Raw genomic sequence first — 13,376 nt, forward strand, 5'->3', positions numbered from 1 at the left:
CATTGACGGCTATAGACGTCAAAAATTAATTTGATCTATTTCTATTAGTTTAACATTTTTCCTACTTTTGTTACCAAGAGTTGTGAAAAGTTGTGAGAGTATTTTTTATAGTATTAGAACAGATATAGAATTTGTGATTGATCGTGAGTTAACTAGTTAAGTCATGCGATTAATTACGCCTTATGCCCCTAATTTTTTAATAATCTTTTCTTAAAAAGAAAAAGATTATTTAAAAAAAAATATATATATATATATATATATATATATATATATATATACTTTTTTTTTTAAAGAAAAGATTATTAAAAATTAGGGGCGTCAGGATTTTATTAGTAATTAAGCGCATGAAGTTAACTCACGATTAATCACAAATTTTATATCTGTTCTAAATGTACAAAAAAAATCTAGGTTTTCATACTCTTTTTAACAAAAGTGGGAAAAAAATGTTAAACTAATAGAAATAGTTCAAATTAATTTATGACGTCTATAACCGTCAATGGCAGTGAATGAGTTAAATAAATAAATAAAAATACAAATACTTTTTCGCAGAAAGCACTTTCTAGAGGTTTTTCAAAAAGACAATTTTCAATTTTAGTCAACAGCAGAGGACAAAATGGCCGCCCCCTAAAATGATGTCATTAATCTGCTTCATTCTTATTCCACAAATGCAATATATTAATCAGCATAGCGGAATAAGACTCCTCTTGGCACGCGTGTTTCGTTCCTACAGGATTCGTTATTTGCCGTTTTTGGTGCAGAGCCGAAAAACTTTCCAAGTCAGAACGCGCACGCACGTGCGCGCGCACACACAAAGTCGCAGGCGGGTACTTTTTCATGCCATTCGGAGTTTGTCGCATTTCACACTTTCACGTATTCAATCTGTGCGGATGTTTACTTTTGGCAGCAGCTGTAGCGAGTGCGTGCGTGCGTGCGTGCGTGCGTGCGCGCAAGTCTTGTAAATGTTTTGGCTCGAGTGCGTTTGTTTTTATTATTGTTGCCTGAAGGCAGCAATAAAGCAAAGGATCAACTTGTTGTGCGTGAATTATTCAACGACTTCCATTCGTATATGATATATGTTTTGATTATTTTGATTTCACCACTGGGAATTTTTCCATTTTATGAGTTGATCCTTTTTTTTTTTTTGGTCTTCTATTGTCTGTTTAATTTTCTTCCTTTCGTCCACATCCAACTCATATGCAGCAGATGTGTGTGTGTGTGTTGTTCGGCAGTGACCCGAGCACACCAACATGATTTATTGTTCAAATGGAACATTGTCAGCATGGACTGTGCGTGTGTGTGTGTGTGTGCGTGCGCGTTTGCAGCCAGCGAGCGAGCGTCTGCGGCCGTAATCTCATTTGTCTGCATTTGAACTCGTTTAGCCTCTGTCAGCTATCAGACGCACACGCGCACACACACACACACGCACACACACACACACAAACACACGCGCACCCTCACACTCACTTTCTCATTCCGTCTTTTTCACGCACTCGTTCCGTCTCACTCACTCGCATCAACGTGCTCACTCTCAACTAGTCACTTCCTTGTCTGTGTCCATCACTCACTCACGTTCTTGCACTCGTTACCGTCTCACTCCTCTTCACTTCCTCTCACACATCAATCATGTGATCACTCTCTCACTCGCTCCCCTATTAACTTTCTCCCTCGCTTTCTCTCCCTCCTTTTTCAGGGATGTGATTTGACCAAAGTGAAATTATCTGAAAATTTAGCCGGGGGGACAAGTGGGGGGACAAGGGGGGCTTCGGCCCCCCGGAGCTCATGGGTTTTCCGTGTTTTTAAGTACTTTCAATGCACTCACATGACAAAGAAATAGACAAAACAACAGCATAAATTTTCAATGTATATTGAACTATCCCATATAAAATGGCAGTTTTAGTCAACTCAAAATCAGTCACATTCAAAAACATTGGACTGCCTTTGCTTTTAAAAACTATCACTGAGAATATCATCATATCTAACTAATGTGATTACTAAGTTAACACATAAATAATGTTGAAGAGTTCAAATTTCATGAACAAATAATTGTATCATGACCAAATGAAAAGTAACTCATATTAGAGCATACCACAAATGTCTTTGTTATAGCAGAAGATGTTATCTGTCGGAGTCATGTGCATACACAATGAACTACTAAAAAAAATAAATAAATAAAAAAATAAAAATAAAAAAAACGGATTTTTTTTGGAGGGGGGGAGATAAAAAAAAGCGGAATTCCGCGAATTAGCGGAAAAATCACATCCCTGCTTTTTGCTCGCCAACTCCTTCCTTCTCACGTTCTTTCACACATCAACTTGCTCACTCAGGTTTGACCTTTCACCTATTCACTTGCTCCCTGTCACTGTTCCCCCCCCCCACATTCATTCACTCTGTATTTATTCTTTCACTCTCAACTTGATCACTCACAAATTCACTTTTTTTATTTGCTCCCCGTTTGTCGCTTACTCACTCCCATCAACTTGTTCACGGTCACTTCCTGTCTGTCACTCACTCACTCATTCACATTCACCCACTCCCTATTTAATGTCTCCACTTATGATCTTGCTCACGTCTCACACCTTCATTTTTCTCACCCCGTCACTTCCTCCGTCTTCCCATTTTCATTCCCACCGACCGCATCAACGGCACCATTTCACTCTCACCCGTTCATTCTCCCTCACACGTTTTTTTTTCGCTCTTCATCGCTGTATCGTTCCTTCACCGCCTCCCATCAATTGCTCTAATTTCCACTCACTCCATCACTCGTTCACTTCCACACTGCTTTCTCAATCGCTCGTTTTGTCGCACGCATGCCAGTCGGTTGTCGTTTCTTCTAAATGGCTTGCATGAACGTCGTTTCTCTCAACAAATTCGCGCGTCTTCTCTTTTATAGCACCCGCGTCCGTCCATCGCCTTCACCGCCACAACAACACGCACAGCGAGCAGACTTATTATCTATCCGGCGCAGGCAGAGCGGCTCGTCCTACTTCAATTAAGCTCCAGTTATTAAACAACCCCCCCCACGCACCCCCGCGCTCGCCGCCGCGGCTCTTTCATCGCTAGCCGCTCACAAACGAGCATCGGGAATGGCGACGAGGCCTCTTGGCGCGATGATGATTTCCAGTTGCTTGTGTTTGTCAACACGCACAAACAAGCATTGAAAAAAAGAAGAAAAAAAAACGTTAGCTTGTTTAGCCAGAAGCAATTACAATCTGTAATTGGAATCTGTTAGCAGCGTTGGCTAACCAAAACAAGAGATCAAAGATAAAGCCGTGAGGACGTAGTCGTTCATCAATTATTCATTTATTGTTAAATGAGTTAGTTAAGTGGAATTTAATTGAGTTAACGTTGATTTAACGAGCTCAATTAAATCTAAATTTTTGCTGCTTTGAAGCCTAAACCGGTCGGCAAACAGATTCAAATGTTTCCCAATTTCTCGCCTGACGTAAAACAAAATGCACACTTGGCATCATTTAAGGCACGAGCCATCGCTAAAAATCATAAAGAGCAACATCCTCACAAATCACGCTGTCGAGGAGTACAAAGTTGAGTGACAATAAATAAAAGCTAATTGCTAACGCTAATTTATCGCGAGACTCGCTGGCAGGTTTGCCACAAGAGAACTGCAAAAAGTGCGGTGGGAAATGTTCATTTAAAGCTCCTTTTTTAATTTATAACCAGAACTTTTTGTCAAAATATATATATATATATATATTTTTTTTAACTCTTTGACTGCCAGACATTTTCAGAAAAGGGATGCCGTGGGTGCCAGCCGATTTAAGCATTTTTGACTGATCTTTCAAGGTCCACAGAAATTTATGTGTTTGGACTATGGAAACACACATACTACCAAATGAAAGATTGGACTCTCATCTTTCATCAGAAAAAAAAGTTTGTTTCTACCTTATTCCGTTTTTCAGTAATCAACAATAGAAAATGGTTAGTTTCACCTGTTTTGAAAAAAATGTCTTTTAACGTCTTTGGCACTCCTCCATAGGATTTTACTAAACGTTATTTAACGTTTTTGGCAGTCAAAGAGTTAATCGTTAAACCAACACCGTGAGGACATTAGTCATTCCTAAAAACACTCTTAAAAGGCACTAATACACCCACGCAAACTAGAAATGCTGTTGCTGACCCCCAAAAGTGGGATGGCTTGACACCAAAACGAGTTTGGAAATAAACAATATGCTAATGTTCATTTCAAGCTCGTTTTTTTTTAAATTTATAACTCATTTTTTGTCACAATGTACAAAAATATGGAAAATTGAGCCTACACAGGCTGCCAGAGATATGCTAATCGCTAATGCTAATTTAGCAAAGGACAGAAGTTAATATGATGCAGGTAAACTGGACACAAAAGCAGCTTTGTCAAAGTAGAAGAGCAAATGAAATAACGCTGTGGAAAATGTTCATTCAAAGCTTTTTTTTTTTTTTTTTTTTTTTAGTTCATGCTAAGAAAGATTGTTGAAGCCAAACATGTCCACAAATAAGTAAAAATGCCGTTGATGATAAAGTTTGATGGTTTGAAGCTTAAATGACATTGAAAATGAACAATTGCTAATGCTAATTTATCTCCAGTAATACATAAAAACATTTGGTAATGACATCATCGAATGATACTGAACAGTTTTTGCCCCCAACACAAATGAAGTTGTGGCACTGCAACGCTAACAGAAACTAGCAGTTGAATTCCAATTCAAAACCGCAATTTGGTCCGTAATCAAACATTCCTTTCAATCACTCGCCGCCGTGAGTAGCGCTTGCCGGCTCGTGTCGGCGCCAGAAGCGTCTGCCGCCACTTTGGGCAGCCATTTAAGGCCACCGACAACTTTTAATGAATGCGAGCGAGCGTTGCGTGGCGTGGCTTTTCAAACGCCAGCGTGTTGGCGTCGGCGGCCTGATAAACGAGCGGCAAAACAACGCCGGCGAGCCTCCCAAAAGCTCAATCTGAGCCGCCACGCAGATAGGACGGATGGACGGGCGCGCGCGGACGGCGTGCGGCCCGGCGGAATGCGCGGGGAAGAAGGGCGGTCGGACGGGAGGATCTAAATTGGATCTCGGCTGGCGGGAGAGCGGGAGAAAGAAAAGGAAAGCGCAGGCGGAGGGAGAAGAAAAGCCAAAGCGCAGATGGAGGAGGCGGAGGAGCGGCTGATAGCGGCGGCGAGCTGCTGTTTTGATTTAGGGCTTGTTAAACACACGCGCGCACGCACACACACACACACACACACATGCAAGAGTGCAGATAAGGCCCACACAGAAGAGCAGACATCACATGATAAGATCAGCAAAGGGTCAGTAAATTAGAGGGAAACACCGTGTGAAGTCAACATGGCCGACAGCAGCCGACGGCGACAATACAAACAAAAGCAAATGATGAAAATGGTTGACCCAAACCAAAATGGCAGGTCTCCTGTGGCTTTTCAGGTTGGGCTTCTTCAGACTTTTTTTGGGGGTCTACTCACGAACAAAGTCTGAAGGATTTTTGCTGGTCATTTCTAGGGGGCATAACGGATCTAAAAACTAAAACGGCAGATTCCAAGTTGCTTTTCAGGCATGGCCTCTTGGCATTTTTTGTGGTTCTGCTCATGATAGCAATTTCATGTTGCCAAGTCAAACTAGCTTTGTGGGATGACTTTTTTTTTTTTGTTCACTTCTATGCAACGGGTAAAATGGCTCAAATTTAGCAACTACCCGTGATTTTTTTTAGTCGTGGTTTATTTTCTAGAGACTTTTTTGGGTGTTTTTTTTTTGTGGGTCTTCCCATGCTAGACAAGCCTATCAAAAACAAACAAAAAACAAGTGCTTTGTACCAAAACAAAATGGCCGCTTCAAACCGACATGGACGTGTCTTTTCAAGCATGTTTTTTTTTTTTTTTTTTGGGGTGGGTCAACTCATGATAGACATGCCGACCAAATTTCATGTCGCTAATTCAAACTTGGGAGGCTTAATTATAATTGAGCCAAAATGGCTGCCGCACACTAAAACTGTCTTTTGAGGAACGGCTTCTGAAGACTTTTTTTTGTGGGTCTATTAGATGTCTACTAAATTTCACCCTGCTAAAATCTTTGAGGCATTTTTTGTCCTCCTGTGAAATCCTAGAAGGTGTTCCAGAACCAAAACGGCAGACTTCTGATTGTTAACAGATTTGTGGTTCTTGAGACTTTTTTTTTTTTGTGGGTCTACTGACGATTGATGTCGCTACCAAATGTCATGTTGCTGTCAAAATGTTTTTTTTCGTGGCAGACTTCCGGTGTCCTTTCCGTCATTTCTTCCTGATCCTTTTTGGTGGCTCTGCACCAGTTAACTTAAAACTCTTCAAGCGGCCGCGCTAAATCCCCTCAATCGTTTCCTCGCCCGATCTGCTCCACATCGACAGTCGCGCTTCGGCAAACTGGCAAAATTCCCTGGACGATCAGACTTTCTCCGCTTCGTCAACAAACAACATCTGCTACGGAACTTTTTTTTTTTTTTTTTGCTTTTTAGCGCAAAAGGGAAGAAACAAACAGCAAGATCATTGCTTTTTCTTGACTTGTTTGTTTTGACGCCAAAACGCCTCATTTGGATGAACTTGCATTGACGTCTCGTTACTACACAAGTCGTCTGCAAACAAACGTTTACACTTCTTCGCCTTCAGGCTCATAAACCGCATGAAACAAACGGCACAACGCAAATGAACACGTGCGCACGCTTGCCATCTAATTGTCAAGAGCTCACCTTGACGTTTCCTCCAATCAGATCCGGCGGCTCCTCGTCCATCTCCAAGGCGACGTTGATGGTGGCGAAAGGTCGGCTGGCCATCTGCTGCATCTCCCGCAGCAGTTGCTATGGCGACAGGAGGAGTCGTCCGGGTTAGCCGCTAATGTAAACAATTAACGGAGGCGATGCGACAAGACGCGCAACATTCAACGAGAACAGGAAATAAAAGTCAAATGTCGTATTCAATATTTAAACAAAAGTTCCCAAAGCCCGGACACACGATGGTCCTCAAAAGTTTCCTGTTCTGTGCTAAGGTTGCCACAGTTGAAATAATCCCGAAAGCATTTGCACGTAGAGTTCTTGCTAAAGTTGGAGGAGATTTGATTTCTTCGTGCTGCTTTACTAATTCCTGGAATTACAACGTCATGGTTTGTGCAATCAAAAAATTATGCACCTCTCAAAATGTACAAACTCCCTCGGCAGAGTCTTCTTTTGGCCCCAATAACTAAACTAGCCAACAGGATTTGTACCCGAGTCCGATCTGGTCCAGCTCCCAACGGTCGTCCAAAAGTTCCTACTTATTTGCCTGCAATCGAAATGAGCAAAAACGGCATTTCCGCTTCAGAGTAAGAAGAGCTTGTCTTTTGGCTCTGGACCTGAATTCAGACAACAGCGCCTGTGCTCAGAGGCAACGCCAATAAAAATCTTTATCGAGCGCTGGATGAGCGCACATTTATCCAGATCTGCACTGAAATATACTTCCTCTTTGCTTAAGTGTTTTTTTTTTTTGTGGTCTTTAATTGAATCTCAGCTGCCTGCCAGTCAAAAACTGATAAGACTTTCCCGCATGTCGACGCTAGCCTTTAGCTTATCTGCCGGTGTCGTGGAGGTTGGAAGGGGGGGGGAGGGGTCGTCATCCCGCCTGGAGGACCAGGGACTTTGGGAAGAGCTTCCATGCGAGTGAACGATGGCTGCTGATAAGTTTAATGAAGCAGCAGGCCAGCGAGCGCTTATCGGCAAAACGTGTTCACCTGTCATGTTCATGCTGACACACGTTTTACAAAAGCTCGCGCATGAAAACACCTGATTGGAAATATTCAGTTCTAGGAATTACTGTCAAAAACGACAGCGATACCTTGACTTTCAAAATAAAATTCCATCCAACATGAAAGAGCTAGAAAAATGCAGCTAACTAAAGATGCTAAGCGTAGCAACTCAATGGCCAACATACTAACTTTTTCAAACGCAAAAAAACTGTAACAAAACTGACTCTGCATGCTAACAGTTCTTTCTCATCTTTAGTGTGAAACTGAAATGGGATAGAATGAGGTCATAATCCCCTTGCTGTAAGGAAGCCGGCCAAGATGATGGATGTTGCGGGGGGTCACCCGGGGGGCGACGGAACGGCGGATTACAAGCTACACGAGCCACTGGAACGTGTCCAAATGCTAATGATATGCTACATAAACTAAGGGAGCGAGATTAGCGGGATTAAGATGCATCACGGGAGCCGTGAGAGACAAAAAAGACGCGCGTTCACACACGCGTCAAGCTAACATGCGTCATGCTAACAGACACGTCAAAGCCAAAGTGGATGAAAATGGACCGAAAATGCTTGTCAAGTGAAATTTAAATTTGTGGAAGAAAAACATATTCAAAATGTTGCCGTTAATCCCTTTCCAACCGCCTAAAACAAACAACTATGGATTACTATTCATGCTAATCATTAGCCCTTAAGTGGCGTTTTCCTTTATGTGTTAGCATTAAGCTAGCAGGGGCCTTTTAAGGCAAAATTGTTTGTTTGTTATACACACACAAAAGTACTCCTTTGTTTTATGTTGAATTTTAGTCTACCCACTTCAAAATGAATCTAGTTTAGATGAAGTTTTCACTATTTTTTTGATGATGACGACTATTATTTAGAAGCTGGGAAATGTTTTCAAATGTTGGTCGACAAACAGCTGGAATTAATTTTTGTGCAGGTTATCTCTTTGACTGCCAAAAACGTTAAATAACGTTTAGTAAAATCCTATGGAGGAGTGCCAAAGACGTTAAAAGACGTTTGTTTCAAAACAGAGGTGAAACTAACCATTTTCTATTGTGGATTACTGAAGAACGGAATAAGGTAGAAACAAACTTTTTTTTTCTGATGAAAGATGAGAGTCCAATCTTTTTTTGGTAGTATGTGTGTCTCCATAGTCCAAACACATAATTTTCTATGGACCTTGAAAGATCAGTCAAAATGCTTCAAATCGGCTGGCACCCACGGCATCCCTTTTCTGAAAACGTTTGGCAGTCAAAGAGTTAAGGTGAACGAGGTCCGGATGGGTGAGGGGGCGACGGTACGAGGCGAGGTGCAGAGAGGAAGGTGACCTCTGAGAGGCTCTCCACGCCGCGCCACGTAGCGCGCAAACAAATCCTGTTCATCACACGCCGTGTGCATCCCCTCGAGAAAATGCAGCACTCAAAAACAAAAATAGCACAAACGTTCGCGCTGAAAATGACAATGTGTGGACAAAAGTATTGGGACACAGGCAAAACACTCTAGGCGGAAAAAAAACACAAATCAAAATGGTGCTGGATGCTTACAAAATACATAATATAAATTCATTGGCAGATTAAAAGAAAAAGAAAAAATATATATCGTAATGATAAATCTTTGTTTTCTCTTCTTCATTGTTTCGAATAAGGTTGCCGCTGGAGGGAACAAATTGATCCCAGAAGCACCTCAGTAGTCGCAAAAAAATATGACAAACTGTAAACGCTGGCCTTTCAAGTCAGCAGTCGTCCGACTTTCATTTTGCCACGTGACACTTGGGACCGTAAAGACGACGGCATCTGCCGTTGTGCGGGACAAACCTCTCGTCTGCGCGACGCCCAGCAGCTCTGCTTGATCTTCCAAACCACGGCGGCCACCAGCAGCAGAGACAGGAAGCAGCTGTGGACACACAGGAAGTCGCGTTACAAAACTGAGAGCAGACCTGTGCAGACGGACCAGAGCTGCAGGTGGCGCTGTAGCAACAAATGAGCCCGTTTCAGCCAAATAGAAGGCAGAAGAAAAGTTCACGGATAACATTAAATAAACTCTAATATATAAATTGCGTGGAATATTTATATATTAGTTGCTAACAAAAAATTAAAAGATCAATTTTTAAAAATCATAACATTGAAATAAATTGATACATTAAATAAAACTATATTAAACAACTAACAAATATATAAGTCAAATACATCAAATAACATTTTCAAAGTAAATTAAAAAGTAAATACAAAATTAATTAAATGATAGAAAAATAAAGAAAAAAATTACTTTTACATGAATTAAATACAATTCTGGATGAAATAAATCCATATTAAATACCTGAAAATAATTATAAGGAAATAAACCAACTACTTTAAGTTATAGATAACATGCACAGACAATTATATAAATAAATGAAATTTAAACAAAATCTTAAAAATCCCTATTAACTCTTTGACTGCCAAAAACGTTAAATAACGTTTAGTAAAATCCTATGGAGGAGTGCCAAAGACGTTAAAAGACGTTTGTTTAAAAACAGAGGTGAAACTAACCATTTTTTATTGTTGATTACTCAAAAACAGAATAAGGTAGAAACAAACTTTTTTTTTTCTGGTGAAAGATGAGAGTCCAATGTTTCATTTGGTAGTATGTGTGTTTCCATAGTCCAAACACATCATTTTCTGTGGACCTTGAAAGATCAGTCAAAAGATCAGTCAAAATGCTTAAATCGGCTGGCACCCACGGCATCCCGTCTGAAAACGTCTGGCAGTCAAAGAGTTAATGAACAAATAAATGGAAATAAAAATCCTGATTACAATGAATACAATCCTAATACACACATACACATTTACATTTAATGCTGAAATAAATCAATCCCTTATCTGGACCACTTATCCAGAAAGAAAAAAAACACACACATTCAAATCATATTTGACATGCAAAAACACATTCACACTGATGATGTCACTTGTTGTCGAGCAGACTCTAGGGCGAAGCAGACAAACGTGTCAAAGATCAGGCACTTAAAGAAATAAAACATCATTTTGCACTTTCACACAAAGCCCCCCCCGAGGAGGTCTAACAGGTGATGGCGGCGCATCACGTCACCTTCTGTGTCAGCAACATGCGCACACGCACGCACGCGCACGCATGCACAACGTGTCGAAGGCCACCATGTCCAATACCCAAAAGGCCTTGATACATTTCCATTTTGATGATACCACCTTTAAACTTTATTGTACAAATAAATTCACTCTGTTCTGACACATCAGAAGTGTGTGTTTGTGTGTGTGTGTGTGTGTGTGTGTGTGTGCGTGCGCATGCGTTCAAACACATCAGAGGCGCCGAAATCTCATGGCAATCCAAAAGCTCATTGGGCGAGCGTCACGCCTTTTTGATGATTTCCTGTCACCAGTTCCCGCCGCGCCGTTCTAGCTCGCACCTTTAACAACTTCATCGAGGGTGGAAAAAAAATGACCTTTCCGTCTTTCATTTGGATGCTTTGGCAGGAAGAATAAAAAATAAAAAAAAACAGCAACACCCTCTGAAAAATGTTTGCAAAAACGCATACATCGGGTTCAGCGACCCCAAAAATTGTTTTGATGTTAACTTTAGTTCTTTGATAATCACAAAAACTCAATAATACATTCAAGACTAAGTGGTTGTTGATTTATGTAAAAAACAAACAAAAAAAAACACAAATTTGGTTATTTGAACATGAAATAGTCTGAGTTTTATTCTCAATTACGATTCATAAAAACAACGTAAGTTATCTTAATTGTTGACGAAAACCTGGAAATTGGGTTAACTGAAGTGAAATGATCTTTGTGTACGAAATTTGCCTGTTCAATGTTTACAAATGGCAGAATTCATCGTCTTTGATGTTTTCAAAATCTTATTCCGGCGACATATTGAAGAATAAATCGCTTTTGTCGTTTTCGGAAACATACATTTGTTACACTAAAGATTAAAATGTGTTTGATGTAAAAAAAAAAAATAATAATAAAAAAAATTAAAAAAACATGTTCACCAAAAAAAAAAGATTCTTGGAATGTTCTTTGAGGTTTGTGAAAAGATATGTTGGTGGTGCGGGGGGTGTTGAGCTTGTTTCCCAGCAGAATGGACGAGGGCCAGGGAGAGAGAGAGAGAGAGAGAGAGAACAAGAGAGAGCGCGAGAGAGAGTGCGAGAACAAGAGAGAGCGCGAGAGAGAGTGCAAGAACAAGAGAGAGTGCGAGAGAGAGAGAGAGAGAGAGAGAGAGAGAGAGAGAGAGAGTGCGAGAGAGAGAGAGTGCGAGAGAGAGAGAGAGAGAGAGAGAGAGAGAGAGAGAGAGAGAGAGAGAGAGAGAGAGAGAGAGAGAGAGAGAGAGAGAGAGAGAGAGAGAGAAGCCTGTCGGGACGAGCTGACAGCAGGAGAACCGCTACGGGGCAAACTGCAACACGACGGCGAGAGCGGAATAGCGAACATCCGTCCAATCAGATTTCAGCTTCTGTGTTGCCATGTCAATCTAATCTGCCTTTGCAATAAATAGTACCGTCCGATCCAACTTCAACTATACAAGATGAATGTGAAGTTATGTTAAACAAATGCACAAAATTTTCGAAGAAAAACAAAACGTGATTGACGCACTTTTGATCAATTTGTGATCAGGCTTGGCAAAGATCAGTTGTGCTTCTGCTCACACCGCGCTTAGCTCAGTGAAAGTTTTGCTCTTAATTAGCCCTGGGAAGAACTCGTGAGAAAAAACTGCTAGCCAGAGTGTTAGGAAGGTCTTGGATTTGACAGCCGGAAGAATTAGTTGTGATTCTTGCGCCATAATCATCATCGGCTCTGTGCGTCACTCATTGCAAGTAAGGTAGAAGCTATCGACGGGCTTTGCTCTTAATTAGTTCTCAGAATAACTTACTAAGCTAACACTGTTACTAGCCGCCTAGCTAATTAACAAGAAAAATGATATTCTTAGCTTTCTCACAATGCAATGTGGAACCTACGTTGTATTATTGGATGTGGCGGCCATTACTCCGCTAGCGGTAGCCATGGACACCGATAGCCGATAGCCGAACTTGAACACAGCTTGATACTGCTGGCTAGCTAGCTAGCTAGCTGCCTCACTGCAAGACTTAACGATAAGGTTAGTCTTTTTTTCTTACCCGTCTGTGTACTTGTCGAGTGCCTCGGTGTTGAGAAAAGTGCTACACAAATGATTCATCTGCCAGTACGGCCAAGCTGTAACCATGATGAACGTACAGTAAGCTAAAAGGCTAAGACAGCTGCAAAGATTTTCAACGATAAGTTACTTGAAAAGGGCTGTTAACAGATCAATTTGAACTTATGTGGCGGTTTGCTGTATTTTATTTCAATGTTTTGTGTTTTTAATCGTGTTATTTCTCACATATTAATTGTGGTGCAATAGCTGTGTTTACTTTTATATTGCGTTTTTGTATACAATGTTTGGTTTCTATAACCGTCAAGGTGGATGATGGTAGCATTAAGAGGTAGATTAATCCCCCCCCCCCCGCAACACTTTGAAGGCCCAAGTACCAAAATGAAGCAAATGCCACCTGCCTGCCTGTCGCAAAGTGTTTAAACGGCGCATCTTCAAGCTGCTGTTTACCTTGGACAGCTTCTCCTCTAAGCGCCCTCTCGCGCCGCTAATTAG

At 41.1% G+C, this 13,376-nt stretch overlaps 1 protein-coding gene across 1 annotated transcript in view; it reads right to left on the reverse strand.

Moving 5' to 3' along the window:
- The window catches only part of atrn (attractin), a 48,803-nt gene that overhangs the window by 4,491 nt on the left and 30,936 nt on the right, over nucleotides 1–13,376 (reverse strand). Inside the window, exons 26-27 of the mRNA XM_077563605.1 lie at nucleotides 9,557–9,635; nucleotides 6,716–6,823 (exon numbers count right to left, since the gene is read on the reverse strand). Coding sequence (XP_077419731.1) covers nucleotides 6,716–6,823; nucleotides 9,557–9,635 — 187 coding nt within the window. The remainder of the gene's footprint in view (nucleotides 1–6,715; nucleotides 6,824–9,556; nucleotides 9,636–13,376) is intronic.

The sequence above is a fragment of the Vanacampus margaritifer genome, chromosome 1 (genome assembly GCF_051991255.1).
Source record: "Vanacampus margaritifer isolate UIUO_Vmar chromosome 1, RoL_Vmar_1.0, whole genome shotgun sequence".
Lineage (NCBI taxonomy): Eukaryota > Metazoa > Chordata > Actinopteri > Syngnathiformes > Syngnathidae > Vanacampus > Vanacampus margaritifer.